This window comes from Bison bison, unplaced genomic scaffold, assembly GCF_000754665.1.
Source record: "Bison bison bison isolate TAMUID 2011002044 unplaced genomic scaffold, Bison_UMD1.0 scf7180017864362, whole genome shotgun sequence".
Taxonomy (NCBI): Eukaryota; Metazoa; Chordata; class Mammalia; order Artiodactyla; family Bovidae; genus Bison; species Bison bison.
The window spans coordinates 1,357,664-1,375,626 of NW_011494934.1; the positions used below are offsets into that span (position 1 = coordinate 1,357,664).

The window sequence follows — 17,963 nt, forward strand, 5'->3', positions numbered from 1 at the left end:
ATTTACAGTGATCATGGCTGAAGTGAAGTGACTCAGTCGTGTCCGACTCTTTGCCACCCCATGGACTGTAACCTACTGGGCTCCTCTGTCCATGGGATTTTCCAGGCAAGAGTACTGGAGTGGGTTGCCATTGCCATCATGGCTGAGGTCAGTGTAAATAAATGCTGGTAAGTTCAGTATAGCCAATTGGATGGCTGTTTGCCCTGCAGATATATTCCCAAATATCCAGAATAGTTTCTGCACATGTTTTTTATGTAACTTTAAAATTTTAAGTTTTAAGATGAAGTCATGAAAATCATACTAGAAAACACCTTAATTATTTGACTTTTATCTGCAATGATTATTCTTAGGGAGATAACAGGTAAATTGCCCATAAAAAAAGACACTTGGGCCAGAAGGATGAGGTAGTAGAATAAAACTCCAGAAAAATATGACTTAAGCCTTGTCAGTGATATTTTTAGAGAAGTGAGGATATACATTAGTAAGTCTAGGCAACCTGATAATTGATTTTAACATAGTACAATTTAGATTCCATTAAGGCAATTATATTTATAAAACTAAAAAGTCAAGTACTAAATATTCTCATGTTCTAAAATTAAAATAGAAGACAACTTAATTGGATTCTTTATTTTGCAGCATCAGTTTAGTAAAGCTTAGATCTGTTAGAGTTTCCAGTGAGATACAACCAATGGCAAACATGATTGATAGTGATACATAAGATACTAAGGCCTGCATTTTTCTGAATCTTACTATGCTTTGAAGCATAATCTATACCTCGAGTGTGTGTAGATGCTTAGTAAGTTTACAGGCAGGGTCTTCCCACTGGATAGAATACTTCTGACCCTTGCAGGTCGATATCTAGCTACGGTGATGCCACCAGTGCTCTACCATGGGAGTTCAAGAGTGTCCACCTACCCTCAACAAGGGAATTCTTAGGCTTCTTCCTCAACGTTGATGCCTCCTATGCTATCTAGAGCTCTCTTTCTGTTACTAGAATTGAGGAAACTGACCGTCTCTCTGCTCCTTACCTTTGTGACCCCACAATATTTTGAACACATGTAACACTCAAATCTATATTTTTGTTAAAATTAAAAATGGTATTTAAATTCATTGTTTAATTAGAACTACTTTAATTAGGCCTCATTTATCCTAAAAAATTTTGGAGATATTTAAGTAAGTTAAGCCTGCAGACTTGTAAGAACCTAGAAGATGAGTTGAAAGTTAGGAAATATTTTTAGTTCATTTAGTATGTACTATTCTGTCATTGTCTGTTAGTCACTCAGTCGTGTCCCACTCTTTGTGACCCCATGGACTGTAGCTCGCCAGGCTTCTCTGTCCAGGAATTCTCCAGGCAAGAATACTGGAGTGGGTTGCCATTTCCACCTCCAGGGGATCTTCCCAACCTAGGGATTGAACCCGGGTCCTCCTGCATTGCAGGCAGATTCTTTACCGTCTGAGCCACCAGGGATGCCCATTACTTTTTATTATGATCTTTCTTTACATGTGCATACAGCAAGTCTTAATGTGTATCTTGTTCTGTATATTTTTTAAATCCCTCTTTCCTTTTAGTGACTACTCCAGTGATTATTCTGACTGGACAGCAGATGCTGGAATTAATCTGCAACCACCAAAGAAAATTCCTAAGCATAAAACCAAGAAAGCAGAAAGCAGTTCAGATGAAGAAGAAGAATCTGAAAAACAGAAGCAAAAACAGATTAAAAAGGATAGGAAAAAAATAAATGAAGAAAAGGATGGACCAGTATCACCAAAGAAAAAGAAGCCCAAAGAAAGAAAACAAAAGGTTGAGTTATATATTTATATATATATATTATCTATATTTTTCTATATATATAATTACATAAATAGATATTATACATATTATATATATATGTTTTTTGTGAAAACAGACTACACATTTTAAAAGTGCAGTGGATAAACATAAACATTGTTCAGGTATACCAGCTAAGTATTAATAGAAAAAACATGGAGTTACACAGTAGTAAAATAAAACATATAGAGATCTATTTAGTTTTCCTCAATTTTTAAAATGTTTAATGTGTGAGAGTATTTACTTGTAGAATTATCATATTGTTATATATTGAGCATTTGATCTTATGAGCAGAGTTTTCTTGAGACTCCAGTAGAATTTGTTTATTTATGTAAAAAAATAATGCTACAAAACATATTTTATTAGCCTTTAATTGCCTTTGTCTTTCAACCATCCTTACAAACTATCACTGCTGAAAATACTACTGTGGTAACAAGCCTTCATTAATTTACAGAGCTTGTGAGCCATCACTAGTCCTTAGGGCAGTAGTATTGGTTTGATAACTACATCTTTAGTCTGTGGATAATTTGAGACGGATCAAAGACAAGGGATAAATGTTATGGGAATAAGATCTGTTAGTTCTTATGGAGTCGGAATATTTTTTTTTTTAAAAACAGGAACTGTTTAACTTTTGCTCTAAAGGAAATGAAATACAAGGGACATATTGTCTATTCCCCAAAAGACTGTAAGTTCGAAGCACATTTGGTGAAACAAACGCAAGGTTTTTTTAAAAACCGATGCCATTTTTAGAATTAAATGGAAGATGTTATCTGTAGAATTAAATACTAGGGAGACTATAGGATGTTTATCTTTAGAGAGCTTTGAAAAATTTCAAGACTGCATCTGTCTTAAGTGTTTATTTTATCTGCGTCAATTGAGCTTTTGTTTTGTTTCAGCTATATAATTATGGATTACTTTAATTTGGATTCTGCAGCCTCCTTTGTCACCTCCTTTGCCTTTGTCTGGAGAATATTTACCAAAGAGAATGCCACACATTAGCCACAGTATTCCTCCTCTTCCTTGCCTGTGATGGTAAATGTAGGCTGACCCCATTATTTTACATGATAGACATATAAAGCTGATTAAGCCATGTATCTGGCAAATGAGGTAAACATTTTTTTTTTTCCATCTCAAGACGGTTTTGGAAACTTTGGAGGTTTGCAGTGTTAAGTCCCATAATTCTTTTGTCCTAAGAATGCAGTTTACTTCACCTGGTTCCCTTTTATTTGATAATTATCCATAAACTAATACCTCAGGCTTCTTCTTACATGCCACATTCGGATCCATTGTTACTATTTGGCATGTTTTAATTTCACTTTTTTGCTTAAAGTATTATCCCAGGGTCTGTTTGCCACTAATTTGTTTGGTACATATTTCAAATAGTTTAAGGTTCGGATATTATAGGTTACTCCCTGTAATTTGGATTTTGTTTACATGGTTTTTTTTCAGCCTATCAGTGTATCTGACAGTAGATAGAATTGCTCTTATTCCTTAGTCATCTTATCTCAGGTAAACACAGTAACATTTCCTTTCTTCTGCATAGAGTTGTAAAGCTGAAAAATAACTTGAGACATCATTAGTTGATGTTTATTGCATCTGTGAAAAAGTAAAATATCTTCCATATGGTTAATTGTTTGAATCAATAGAAGAAAAAAAAACCTTGTTCGGCACATGCTTATTAGAATTCTCCTGAGATGCAGTACAGTTATCCCAGATAGTATCTGATATGTATCCCTTATGTTGTTTAGGAGCTCTGGAAATCAGAGCAATGAATTTTCATCTAGTGCCTGCAATACAGTCAATAAAAAGAAGTGTAAGACAAAGTACTTACTCCAAAAACAATGTGTGACCAACAAGTTGTTTGAATCCCCTCTCCCCAAAACAGGAGAAATACCACATGATACATTTAATTGGCAAACCAAAGGGAGACATCGTAGAGTTTCAGATAAGCCTTCCAGAAGAGGTCAGATTTTAGGTGGGCCTAGAAGAATTGCCATGGATAGAAAGAAAATAGATTAATTACCTTTATCTCCAAAATTAAGTCTCAGTTCATGAGGCTGGAAATTTAGAGAACTATCGATGTGTTTTATCCCATAAATGATTATTAGTACTGACAGAAATCTAACCAAAACTTCAAGGATCCCCAGGATCTGAGTAAGGTTTATTATCATAATGATTCTTGGTTATGCCATAGTCCTACAGTTATAAATATGATTACTTCTATTTAATATCCAATTTACCTGACTTCATGTAAGAGCTGTTAGCTGTCCCACTCTGGGAAGAAATACTTGAGTAGTGTAACTAGTAGTTTATATTGAGGCTGGAGTTAGTAATTTTTAGCCTTTTCCTGCCTTTTTTCGTTTTACCTAGGTCAAACGAAGCCTTTTTCAAATACTTTAACTGAGCACCTCATTATATGTAAGACTGATACAATCTGTGGATCTCAGTACATGGGATGGATTCATCTCATGTATAGTAAATGCCAGAGTCCTTTATCCCTCCGTTCTTCTCCACAGAGTTCTTCTAATGTATTTTAACAGAAATATAAAGGTGGTTAATAGGAAGAAGAGTTCGTAGGAAGATGAATACCGAGTAACAGCTAAAGGAACCTGCTGCAAGTAGTATTCTCTCATATCCCATTATGACTGTGTTTCTTTTTATGAACTTTCATTAACTCACGGTGATAACTGCCTTATAACTTCCCTTTTCTTAAGCAAACACAAGAGAATAAAATTTAGAAGTCTTAGTTTACAAACACTGAACCAAAACATTTCTAATCAGCAACATGGTGTTTCTCTACTTATATATGTTAGGTTTCAGCTTTTAGAAAATTGGTTTTTCCAAAGTCTAAGGTAAGAGTTTCCAGCCTATCATGGCCACTTGTAGGTGACCAGAAATTTTAAACTTTTCTTAAAGGCCTATTCAGAAAGTTACAAAGTAAGAGACCTGGCTTGAGAGCATTCTGATTGAAAAAAAAAATTTTTTTTAGAAGCTTACATATGAAATGGCTACTTTAACAGGACTAGGGAATATTCTTGGGCTATATGCAAGTATAATGTCCAGCCCATAAAAGTTAGCCTTCTGTATCCTGGCACTGCTCAGCCCATATAAGAATGTCTTTCTTACTTCTTAGCAACATGCTATGCCTAGGGTTTTTTAAAGAAAAACCTCAAATATGTATTGGTTTGTTACATGGACAAACCAATGTTTGTGAAACTGAGAGAATGTTTAGAGGAAAGGCAACTACACAGAGCTTCTGTTTTGTTGTTTATGGGAATATCTCATCACCTACTTTTGTTTTGAATATTGTCTTTGGAGCTTTGGTTGATGTAGTACTTTTTTATGGAGTGAGTTGGTGAGATTGAACGTAACTATTTTGCCACTACTACCATCTTCCCAGAATAAGGTTTTTTAATACTTAAAGAACATACATTTTTATACAAAGATCCCTTTCCCCTTTTGTGTTATTAACTACCTGGGCAGACTGATAGATGAGTGCTTTCATGATAATATTATTTGATATTGTTTTACACTCTTAGAGATTGGCTGTGGGAGAACTAACGGAAAACGGTTTGACGTTGGAAGAATGGTTACCTTCAACATGGATTACAGACACTTTACCCCGAAGATGCCCATTTGTGCCACAGATGGGTGATGAGGTATTTTTTAACTTCTAAAAAATATCCTTTGTTTCATTCAAATAACTTTAAACACTTTTTACAGCCCTTGAAACAGAATTCTAGAGAATTGTAGCAGTTTTATGAAGTATCTCATATCTCAGTTTACGTTTTGTAGCTCTGTATGGAAAAAAGGAAAATTAAGAGGAAAGCTTTAATAATGTTTTTTTTATGGCTGCTATAAAAATTGCGATAGAAAATTAAATATTGTAAGAGAATAGAGGTTTATTAGCGTTTAAAAAACCAGTATGTATTTTTTAGTAAGAGGATGTTGTGGCCAATTTTCTTTTTCCTAAAATATATGGTAAAGGAAAAGCAAAATTTAACATTTGTTTATTTTTAATTGAAGGGTAATTATGTGGGTTTTTTTTATTTCATAAAAGTATTTTATCAATGTTTAAATAACTATAATGTTTATAATGTTTCTTAGATCTTTAAAAAAAATGTTATCTTCCAATTACCATTTAATTTTTTAAGAAAATGTGATTAGTCCTGATTAGTCATCATTTTGGACTATGTTTTTGTGAATTTAAAATGAAAATATACTAGACCAAAGTTTTCCACTCAGGAGTACATGTCTCCTTGTTTTTTGTGTAAATGTTAAGAGACAGGGTTATCTGGTATTCAGTAGGTTTACAGTGAAAAGTTAGGATAAATTTGGATAGCATTTTTCAACAAGCTCAGCTGTTTTAGTTGTGGGAAGAACACTTGGTATCAGAGTGCTGTATTCACGTACCAGTTCTAGCGGTAGTCAGGAGTCACTTAAATTTGACCTCCATAAATGAGAATAAATACATGTCTTGCTCTCTTCATAAGGATAAAATATATTTGAAAATAGATTATTCATTTTAAAGTTCCCTGCCTTTGTATAAACTCCTTGCTACAAAATAGGTAAACAGTAAACTAAACATGACCCCAAGTTACAATGTACTTTATTATACAACCTAAAATAAAGTGGTGAGACCAAAAAGCCAAAAAGTTACTGCTTATCCTTAACCTTTTAATGTTATTTAGAACACTGGGTATTATTAAGTGATAGTAGGACAGCTGAAGGAAAAGGAGGAAGGATAAAATCAAAATATTAGAATTTCTCTTCATTTACAGGACATTAAATCTCCTACAGTTTTAGCTGATACTGTGCATTTTGGTTAAAGGAAACACATGCAAGTTTTAAAATTGTGACACTATTTACTTTTTAGGTTTATTATTTCCGACAAGGACATGAAGCATATGTTGAGATGGCCCGGAAAAATAAAATTTATAGTATAAATCCCAAAAAACAACCATGGCATAAAATGGAACTGCGGGTATGGTGTTTATGATTTAAAGCCCCAAAAGATGTGATTATAGAGAAAGTTGTATTTAATGTTATTATTTTCACTGTAAGAAACTGTTTCATGAAGATAGCTTTTTCTTTTAATTGAAATAATTCATAGGCATAGATTTTTAAAGAAACTTAAGATTGAGTTATATATATTCTAATAGTTTATAAGTTGGGACTAAAATGTAATTATGGTGAGAATTGGACAACATTAACATATTAAGGCAAACTTCATCTTTGTAAATTTGAAAGTATTTCTAGATTTATCAGTAATAGTTCAAAATTATTTCTCAGTCTCTGGAACTGTATTAGAAAATTCTTATTTCAATAAGGTTTTCTTTTTTTTTAATTGATATATAGTTTGCATACCATCAAAGTGCACCAATCTTAAGTACACAGCTCAGTGGGTTTTTATACATACATACAAAATAGTCACCTAGTGTTTAACAGATTATTTTGTGAATATGGTTTCTTATTTTCTATATCTTCTTCAGGAACAAGAACTGATGAAAATAGTTGGCATAAAGTATGAAGTGGGATTGCCTACCCTTTGCTGCCTTAAACTTGCTTTTCTAGATCCTGATACTGGTAAACTGACCGGTGGATCATTTACAATGAAGTAAGGACTGTTGAAAGAGGCAGTAGTTTCTTAGTGTTGTAGATTGTTTTTCAAGATTTGGGTACATTTGAATGTATTTTAGATATCTGTAGTTATGTGACCTGATCAATTTGTTTCTGTTTTAATAGGTACCATGATATGCCTGATGTTATAGATTTCCTCGTCTTGAGACAACAATTTGACGATGCAAAATATAGGCGGTGGAATATAGGTGCGTTATTTATTTGGAAGTTGTAATGATCGTTTTATCTAATAAATGATTTATGTTTTTCATTATTTAGATAATCAGATAAATATTGCCATTTGTGGCAATGTCAATAGGAAAGTAAGATATTGTATCAGGAATTTGGGGTATTTTTTTGTTTGCTTGTCTGTTTTAAAGAATAATAATACTTTTAAACTAGATGATGTTGAAATCTGAATGTTTTTTCTCATATTTCGTAACTATGTATAAGATTGTTTATAACTATTCCTTTTGTTAGTATATGTACTGAAATAAATTTTTATCCAAAAGAAGTAATGACAGAATTCAAACTTGAAACAAAAGATGTCTTCCATTGAAAATGTTTAATTGTACTGGGACCTAAACTAAACTGACTTTTTTCTTTTATTGGGTACCTCTGTTAAAACTAATATTGTAACCAAGACTCAAAAAAACTTTAGAAAACCTTAAAAGTCTCCAGGCATTTAAGGTACTTTAATTTATAATACAGATGGTTATGCTATTTACTAGAGTATTTAAGAATTTCTAAAAGGACCACTCTGAAGTAGAGTATCATGCCTATATGCTATATTTTGCTTTGAGAAAGCACCTCACTTGATATAGCATTTCATTCCTCCTCTAGTACCATTGGAAGGGATTAGTGTGGTGATTTGTTTGTTGTTTGGTCTTGGTAAATACAGAGATTTACATGTGTGCTATAGTGAAAGTCACTCAGTTGTGTCTGACTCTGTACGACCCTATGGACTGTACAGTCCTTGGAATTCTCCAGTCCAGAATACTGGAGTGGGTAACCTTGCCCTTCTCCAGAGGATCTTCCCAACCCAGTGATCGACCCAGGTTTCCTGCATTGCAGTTGGATTCTTCAGCAGCTGAGCCACAAGGGAAGCCCAAGAATATTGGAGTGGGTATACCTGTGTGCTATAAAAAGAAAAATTATGGAAGTGTAGTCATTAAAAATAGGGACATGCAAGCTGTAGAAAAAAATTTACATCCCATGTCCCATTTCTCTGAAAGCTTTGAAAGATGTGTTCCATCAAATTTTGTTATTCAGTCGCTCATTTGTGTCTGACTCTTTATGACCCCATGGACTGCAGCATGCCAGGTTTCTCTGTCCTCCACCATCTCCTGAAGCTTGCTTAAAGTCATGTCCATTGAGTCGGTGATGCCTTATCCAACCATCTCATCCTCTGTCATCCCCTTCTCCTTCTGCCCTCAGTCTTTCCCAGCATCAGGGTCAACTCTTTGCATCAGGTGGCCAAAGTATTGGAGTTTCAGCTTCAACATCAGTCCTTCCAGTGAACACCCAGGACTGATTTCCTTTAGGATGGACTGGTTGGACCTCCTTGCAGTCCAAGGGACTCTCAAGAGTCTTCTCCAACGTCACAGTTCAAAAGCATACATATTTTGGCACTCAGCCTTCTTTATGGTCCAACTCTCACATCCATACATGACTACTCGAAGAACCATATCTTTGACTAGACAAACCTTTGTTGGTAAAGTAATGTCTCTGCTTTTTAATACACTATCTAGGTTTGTCATAGCTTTTCTTCCAAGGAGCAGGCATCTTTTAAATTTCATTGCTGTAGTCACTATCTGCAGAGATTTTGTTTGGATCCCAAGAAAATAAAGTCTCACTGTTTCCATTGTTTCTGTGTCTATTTGCCACGAAGTGATAGCACCTGTTGACATGACCTTACTTTTTGAATGTTGAGTTTTACGCCAGCTTTTTCACTTTCCTCTTTTCACCTTCATCAAGAGGCTCTTTAGTTCCTCTTTGCTTTCGGTCTTAAGAGTGGTGTCATCTGCATATCTGAGGTTATCGATGTTTCTCCAGGCAGTCTTGATTACAGCTTTGTGCTTCATCTAGCCTGGCATTTCACATGATGTACTCTGCTTATAAGTTAAATAAGCAGGGTGACAATATACATCCTTGACCTACTCCTTTTCCAATTTTGAACCAGTCCATTGCCGTGTTCGTTTTTTCTATCAAATAAGGAAATAATAAAGACTAGGAATCTCAGTAAGAGACAGGAAATTCAGGACAGGAAATCGCCAAAAGAAATTCCCAAGTAATAGTCAGCAGAAGTCTCAGAATACTATCTGTCTGGCAAGTCTGTAAAACAGTCCAGAAGACACTGTCCTCTTAGAGAGAAATCTTCAGGAGAAAAAGTAAAACTGATAAATTGTCTAACATGTTTGACTTTGACTTTATTGTCATTATTGTGGGAAATTATCTATTGAAGACTGTTTTATAGTTTGAGTTCTTAGAGAATGTGGGGAAATTATTCATAAAATTCAGAGAAAATGAAGTGATTATACAGATTTTTGTGAGAAAGGAATTGTGTGCTATTGGACTCATTAGTGAACAATATTTATACAGTATAGCCTGACAGAGGACAACTGAAAATGGATTAAACAAAATGCACATACCCTTTATATACAGTTATATGGAGACAGGCCAATACTTAATGTCTGAACTTGATGAGTAAAGGAATAGCTATATACTCACGTAGAAAACTGTAAGTAAATTCAAGAAGAAAGAGTTAAAAGTTCTTGGTTTTGGATATAAGCCTTTGGTACATGTGATTTTTAAAATTATTTCCATGTGTTGATAAGATTAATTTCATCTCTTTTAAAAATTTTATTTATTTTTGGCTGTGGTGCATCTTTATTGCTACATGGGCTTTTCTCTAGCTGTGGAGAGCCGGCTTACTCTCTGGTTGCGATACACAGGTTTCTTGTTGCAGCAGCTTCTCTCACTGCAGAGCACAGGCTCTGTGTCACGTGGGCTCAGTAGTTGCCGCTCCCGGGCTCAGGAGCACATGCTGAATAGCTGTGGCTCTCAGGCAGGCTTAGTTGCTTTGCGCCATATGGATTAGGAATCAAACCCCTGTCTCCTGCATTGGCAGGTGGATTCTTTACCACTGATCCACCAGGGAAGTTTTCTCATCTCTGATTTTTAAGGACATGCATCTGCCAATAAGTTGGCAGAACAAATATTACCAGTTAGAACCCAGGAATATTCCAGAAATGTACTGACAACGTAAGTAAGGAAATAATGGCAAGCATTGTTCATATTGAAGAGATAGTCCAAATGGATGTACATCAGAATGTTCTCATTTGGATCTTATAATTTTAAATGTATAAATTACTGTTAATGTTTCTTCTAAAGTTGGTAACTAGTTAATCTTCTATTTCTGAAGATGTTTTTACCAACTGCCATTTAAAATTACATCAGTAATAATTACTTCGGCCAGTCCTTAAGGCTTACTCTGGTAGACTCTGCTGCTGCTAAGTCACTTCAGTTGTGTCCGACTCTGTGTGACCCCATAGACAGCAGCCCACCAGGCTCCCCCGTCCCTGGGATTCTCCAGGCAAGAACGTTGGAGTGGGTTGTCATTTCCTTCTCCAGTGGATGAAAGTGAAAAGTGAAAGGGAAGTCGCTCAGTCGTGCCTGACTCTTAGCGACCCCATGGACTGCAGCCAACCAGGCTCCTCCGCTGGTAGACCTTATTCTAATTTTATTGTCATTATCGTACAGTATCATTCATTGTGGTACGGCACATGTTATCCAGTTCTTCTTCTTTAGCATAATGTCATCAGTCTAAGTAGGATCACAAGAAATAGCTTTATGAAACTCAGTACTGTGTTTACTCTTCAGGTGTTGGTGATGTCAGTAATGCTGCTTCTTAAATTATGTAATGTCTTCTCACTAAGTATAGTGTCACTAATATGTATCTCAGGAGCAGTTAGAGACTCTCTAGTAATAGCTCATATTTCCCTGTTAATATTTGCTGTTTGAATGCTTGAATTTGAACCTAAATTTGATCTCAGTGCATGCTCACCCAGAATATGTATATACATACATATATATAACTCAGCAACATGCAGTTGTGTTCTATTAACAGCCTGGTTCCAACTTTCCTTTTTTGTCATTATATTTATTTTTTTCAAAGCATTTTATGCTCCTACAGTTGGCCCTCCATAGCTACAGATTCAGCCAACCTTGCAGCAAAAATATTCTGGAGGAAAAAAATTTCCAGAAAGTTCCAGAAAGCGAATTTGAATTTGCCTTATGCTGGCCAACTATTTACATAGTATTTACAGCTATTTTGATAGCACTTACATTGTATTAACTATATTATAAATAATCTAGAGATGATTTAAAGTATGCGGGAAGGTATACGTAGGTTACATGCACGTACACGTGATTTTATATATGGAAGTTGAGTATCCACAGATTTTGGTATCTGAAGTGTCCTGCAGCCGGTCAATCTGCCACAGATATTGAAGGACGACTACATGTCTTTGTACATTGTTAAATCCTTTTTGGTAAAAAAATGTGAATATAAACACTTTTTAAAGTGGGTTTGAAAATGAAACTGATTCAGATAAGATTAATTTGTTTAAAGTGACATGGATAAGTTATTTGAACTCAAATCTTTCAGAATTAACCAGGAGAAAAATCACTTAAGTACTGTGAGAGCTTAGAAAGGGGAAAGCATGGTAAAAAGGCAGGGAGTAGTTAACAGTTTTCATATGACATGGAGGGAAGGTGAGGAGATAGCTTATCAGAGTCTTTGAGGAAAGCAGTTTTCAGTAATATGACAGCTGAATGCAGTTGGTTAAGGAAAAGATTATAGAGTGCTGTCTGTTTTACAAAGGTTAGTTTTTGTTTTGTTTTTTCTTTCTGTAGGAAGGAAAAGTGGCTGTAAAGTGGTAGATTGGTAAAAATGTTTAAAATAAGAGTGAATTTCTCCTTACCATAATAAATGGTAAAAAATGGTCTGAAAGGTGATAAGTCACACTTCAGGTGTGCTTGTTATATAACTTTTCCTCTCAGTATTGCTGATTTTATTTATTTACTAATTTATTTTGGAGTGTGTAGGTCATTTTTTATAGGTCTTTTAATAATAATACAGGCTTTTTAGCATCTTAAAGGGATACTTTGGGAAAGAGGAGCAGCAGCAGCGTTTCATTTAAGAGTAATGAAATGGCTTTTATTCTTGGCCAGGTGACCGTTTCAGATCAGTCATAGATGATGCCTGGTGGTTTGGAACAATTGAGAGCCAGGAACCACTTCAGCCTGAGTACCCTGATAGTTTGTTCCAGTGCTACAATGTTTGGTAAGGAAGTATTGTGTTTTGGTTCAGCCTGACTTGCTTTGAATGTTTTCCCCATCTGTTAAAATGCTAAAGATACTCCTTTTAAACACTGAAGTAGTTACTTTATTTTTCAGTGTGATTTTATTGAAATTGCAATGCAGTGTTTAGATTTTTTAATATAAAGGTTTTCCTTTCTTTAAGCTGGGACAATGGAGATACAGAAAAGATGAGTCCTTGGGATATGGAGCTTATACCTAACAATGGTAAGTGTAAAGTTTTTTGTGTCTGTTACGGAATTCATTTCTTAAATAAAAATCTGATTTGATAACTTGTAGGTACAAAGAGTTCTTGATGAAGAGCAAGTAGAAAATATTCATTCCACATGCATTTTTATTGACCCTGGAGGTAGGGGAGGCATAATAGTGACTAGACTAAACATAATCCTTGTCCACTTGGAATTTGTAGTTTTAAGAGGGAGGGTTGAAGATAATTACAGCAAAATATACTGATTTGCTTGTTGTTATTCACTGTAGAAGATGAGCACTTGGGAGCAAAGATATTTTTACAACTCCAGCAAAATACATAGAATACAGCATAATACTGAGAGGTCAGGCTTTTTTGAATGAAGTATAGATTCATATCCTAGCTCTGCCATCTTTTCTCTGTGTCATCTTGACAAGTTCCTTTACGCCTTGAAACTCGAGATGCTTAGTATTCAGTCTTTGGAACTATAAACTAATACTTTTCTTACAGGGCTGCTATGAGAATTAAATGATATCATATGTGTAAAGTGCTTATTATAGAGCCTGACACATGTAAGGTCTCAATGAGTAGGTAATTATAATAACTGTCATTTTGCATATGGCCTGACACATTGCCTTAGAATTTGGGAGTTAGCCGTTGGCAGTAAGAATGACATCTTCCTGGAACTGAGAAAAGACCAGTGTGTCTAAGCCTGGATATTGCATTTTCTATGTCATTGCCCATATTTGTTTCAGTTTAAGAAAATAAAACACATACAACTGTATATGTCTAAAAAGTTTTAAAGGATGGGGATATGAGGACTTCCACAAATTATCTTTTACATTACTGTTTGTTTTTTTTAATAGTATGTTACTTTTACTATCAGATAAGAATTTTTTAAAAAAGAAAAACAACCTGACTTGTAACATAGTAGAACTGATCATTTACAAATGGAATTCCTCACTAATTATTATATTAAAAAAATTCAGAAAAAAGATAATGTGAAAAAAGTAAACCCAATCTGGTAAATCTTAGAAATGAGAAAATGGTCATGCGGATTTTGATTAAGACTAGTTCTTTCTAGAAATTGTCACTTTGAGAGACCAGTACCAATAATGTCTTTTTCATCTCATTGCTAAATTAGAGTTGTTTAATACTGTACAATGTGTTAATCGGCTTGTAAATGTGTTACATGACTTACCTTCCAGTTTTATTTCTCTCCTTTGTGAAGGTTTGAATTTGAACTCATATCAGACTATTGTGAATGTGAGAGAAATGAAGCTAATAGATATAATCCCTGGGGTACTTCTTGAAATGAATGAGTAACAGTAATACACTGTTGTTTCTGACCTCAGTATATTGCTGTGTGGAGGGGGTGATTTTTGTTGTTTCTGTTCTATTCCGTTATACATATATAGGCACTAAAGAGTTTAATTACATTTCTAGAGGAGGAGGAGTTTCGTGACCAGATAGTAGCATATTTCCAAATGTTTCTCTCCTGAAGTCTTGTTCAAAGAAAAATTGCCTTGGCAGATTTGTAGTTTTTATGTCACCACCACCCCCTAATTATTTTATTAAAGATTCAGACGTGCAGAAAGCATACCTTCATCATTTAAGAGCAAAAAGCCTAAGCATCATCTGTCATTATTCATAATTCTGACTGTCCCTACACTTTTAGAAAAACAGTGAGGCTTTGATTAAAACATTTCTGAAAAAAAAAAAAAAATACCACTTTTGTTCAAATTCACATGGCATGTTTTATCAGAGTAAATTAGAGATTATATATTATGAAATTACTCAGAAATTTTTTTAATTTTCATGATTTTATACGAATACTTTCTCCTTCACATGTAACTGATAATAAAGCAAGTTGTGAGGTATAATTTTGGAGAAGTAATTACATGCTCATCTAGAAAATTAATCATGAAATTAATGTTGTAAAGAATAAATTTTATTGACTCTTGAAACATAACTTTCCTTTAATGAAAATAAAGACTAATACTTACCAAATCTTTACAAAGGTATAGTTTAATTTTATAAAAATATCAACTCTGATTCTAAAGGTAACTTAAATATTACTGATATTACCACATATTTTCATTAAATCTCATTTCTTTCTATTTCAGCTGTATTTCCTGAAGAACTAGGTACCAGTGTTCCTTTAACCGATGTTGAAACCAGATCATTGATCTATAAGCCTCTTGATGGTGAATGGGGTTCCAATCCCAGGGATGAAGAATGTGAAAGAATTGTTACAGGAATAAACCAGTTGATGACACTAGGTAAATAATAACAACATATGAAAAAATATATATGTATATACTCTCTCTATGTGTGTGTGTGTGTGTGTATCTATCTATTTACATATATATGCATGAAGATAGCTAGAAAATGTTGCCAGTAAGCAAAGGGAAAAAAAAAATTTATTCAAGCAAAATTATTTTTTGTTATAAGTCAGTGTTTTCAAATATTTTTAAGTGATTTTTTTAAATGCAGTTTTACACAAGACTCAAATATCTGAAACAATTATAAATGCTTTAGTTGAATTTCAGTGCCTGCCCAAGACTGTTTAGACTACTGCACAGTTACACTCATTTCACATGCTAGCAAGGTATATGCTCAAATCCTTCAAGCGAGGCATCAGCCAGTATGTGAATCAAGAACTTCCAGATGTGTAAGCTAGATTTAGAAAAGGCAGAGGAACCAGAGATCAAATTGCCAGCATCCATTGGATCATAGAGAAAGCAAGGGAGTACCAAAAAAAGTCTGCTTCTGCTTCATTGACTATGCTAAAGCCTTTGACTGTGTGGATCACAGCAAACTGTGGAAAATTTCTTAAGAGATGAGAATACTAGACCACCTTACCTGCCTCCTGTGAAATCTGTATGCAGGTCAAAAAGCAACAGTTAGAACCAGACATGGAACAGACTGGTTCCAAATTGGGAAGAGAGTATGTCAAGGATGTATATTGTCACCCTGCTTATTTAACTTCTATGCAGAGTACATTATGAAAAATGCTGGGCTGGATGAATCACAAGCTGGAATCAAGATTCCTGGAAGAAATAACAACCTCAGATATACAGATGATTCCACTGTAGTGGCAGAAAGCAAAGAAAGAGGAGCTAAAGAGCCTCTTGATGAGGGTGAAGGAGGAGAGTGAAAAAGCTGGCTTAAAACTCAACATTCAAAAAACTTGAGATCATAGACTACAGTCCCATCACTTCATGGCAAAGAGATGGAGAAAAAGTGAAAATAGTGACAGACTTTATTTTCTTAGGCTCCAAAATCACTACAGATGGTGACTGCAGCAATGAAATTAAAAGATTCTTGGTTCTTGGAAGAAAAGCTATGACAAACCTAGACAGCATATTAAAAAGCAGAGGCATCACTTTGCTGACAAAGGTCCCTGTAGTCAAAGCTATGGTTTTTCCAGTAGTCATGTTATGGATGTGAGAGTTGCACCTTAAAGAAGGCTGGATGCCAAAGAATTGACTCTTTCAAATATGGTACTGGAGAATACTCTTGAGAGCCCCTTGTACTGCAAGGAGATCAAGCCAGTCAGTCCTAAAAGAAATCAACCCTGAACGTTCATTGGAAGGACTGATCCTGAAGCTCCAATACTTTGGCTTTGGGGATCAGCTGACTCATTGGAAAAGACCCTGATGTTGGGAAAGATTGAGGGCAAGAGGAGAAGGGGGTGACAGAGGATGGGATATATTTATAGTATCAATAGTGAGGGACAGGGAAGCCTGGTGTGCTGCAGTCCTTCGGACACAAAGAGTCACACACAAATTATCAGTTGAACAACAGCAAACTGAATTTCAGAGTGAGAGCTCCAGAAATGCCAAGGGTACCAGTGAAAAATGTAAATCCTCCAGAACCTAATTTTAAAACCCTTGACATACTTAGGCTGGAATGATGGAAATTAGAGGAGGAGGGTTGAAAGCTGAGTTAGATGGGTAGGTATACCATTTTCCCTCTTAACTTGATATACATATACACAATAGAATATTGTAAAGGGAGAGATGAGGGTATATGAACTGCTTTGCTTTGTTTGAAGAAAGAACAGTGACCATAGAACATAATTATCTGAACTCTGGGTAGACTAAATACATACTGAGTAGGTATACATTTGAGTAGGGAATCTGCTTCAAAGAATCTAAGGCAGAAATTACTGTGAATAAGAGCTGAAGACATTGGAGACACATATTGGATGATATTTTCATCTGATGTCTTTTATAAGATGGCAGCTCTTAATGAATTACTGTCTCACATACTATCTTAAGTAATTTTAGTAATTATGTCAAAACAATTACTACCAAACACATAGATTCAGGAATGACCTGGTTTTAATTATGGAGATACATGTGGATGTTCTTTAATAGGTCAGATTTATATATTGTCTATCATCTTTTCTAAAGAATCTTTGAATAACATTCCTAGAATTTTGCAGTACAAATGCAGACATAATAAAAAGTGAGTCTGTGTTAGCTAAACTGTATGTTTTTTCTGTCAAAAGATAGTGGTAGACTTTATGTGGATTTGAACTTAAGGCTTATATCAAGAAGAATTGTGAAGTACTTTAAGCAATAAAAAGATGAATTTATAAACTTACTTGTTCATTTATTTTAGATATTGCTTCAGCATTTGTGGCCCCTGTGGATCTGCAAGCGTATCCTATGTATTGCACTGTAGTGGCATATCCAACGGATTTAAGTACGATTAAACAGAGACTGGAAAACAGGTTTTACAGGTTAGAATCATTTGCTTGCTGTAGCTACTGCCAAAGGAAAGCTAAATGATTCTTTCAGCCATTTACTGATCCTCCTAGCAGTGTTTCTCAAATTTTAACACACATCCCATTTAACAGTGGGATCTTGTTAAAAATGCAGAATCTGGTAGTAGGTTTAGAGTAAACCTGAGATACTGCCTTTCTAACAAGTTCCC

At 34.8% G+C, this 17,963-nt stretch overlaps 1 protein-coding gene across 1 annotated transcript in view; it reads left to right on the forward strand.

Annotated features, from left to right (window-relative positions):
• Window positions 1-17,963, forward strand: part of PHIP (pleckstrin homology domain interacting protein) — a 113,052-nt gene that overhangs the window by 76,348 nt on the left and 18,741 nt on the right. The window contains exons 20-28 of the mRNA XM_010855269.1: window positions 1,570-1,801; window positions 5,368-5,487; window positions 6,705-6,812; window positions 7,321-7,445; window positions 7,574-7,656; window positions 12,683-12,794; window positions 12,975-13,036; window positions 15,143-15,298; window positions 17,649-17,769. Coding sequence (XP_010853571.1) covers window positions 1,570-1,801; window positions 5,368-5,487; window positions 6,705-6,812; window positions 7,321-7,445; window positions 7,574-7,656; window positions 12,683-12,794; window positions 12,975-13,036; window positions 15,143-15,298; window positions 17,649-17,769 — 1,119 coding nt within the window. The remainder of the gene's footprint in view (window positions 1-1,569; window positions 1,802-5,367; window positions 5,488-6,704; window positions 6,813-7,320; window positions 7,446-7,573; window positions 7,657-12,682; window positions 12,795-12,974; window positions 13,037-15,142; window positions 15,299-17,648; window positions 17,770-17,963) is intronic.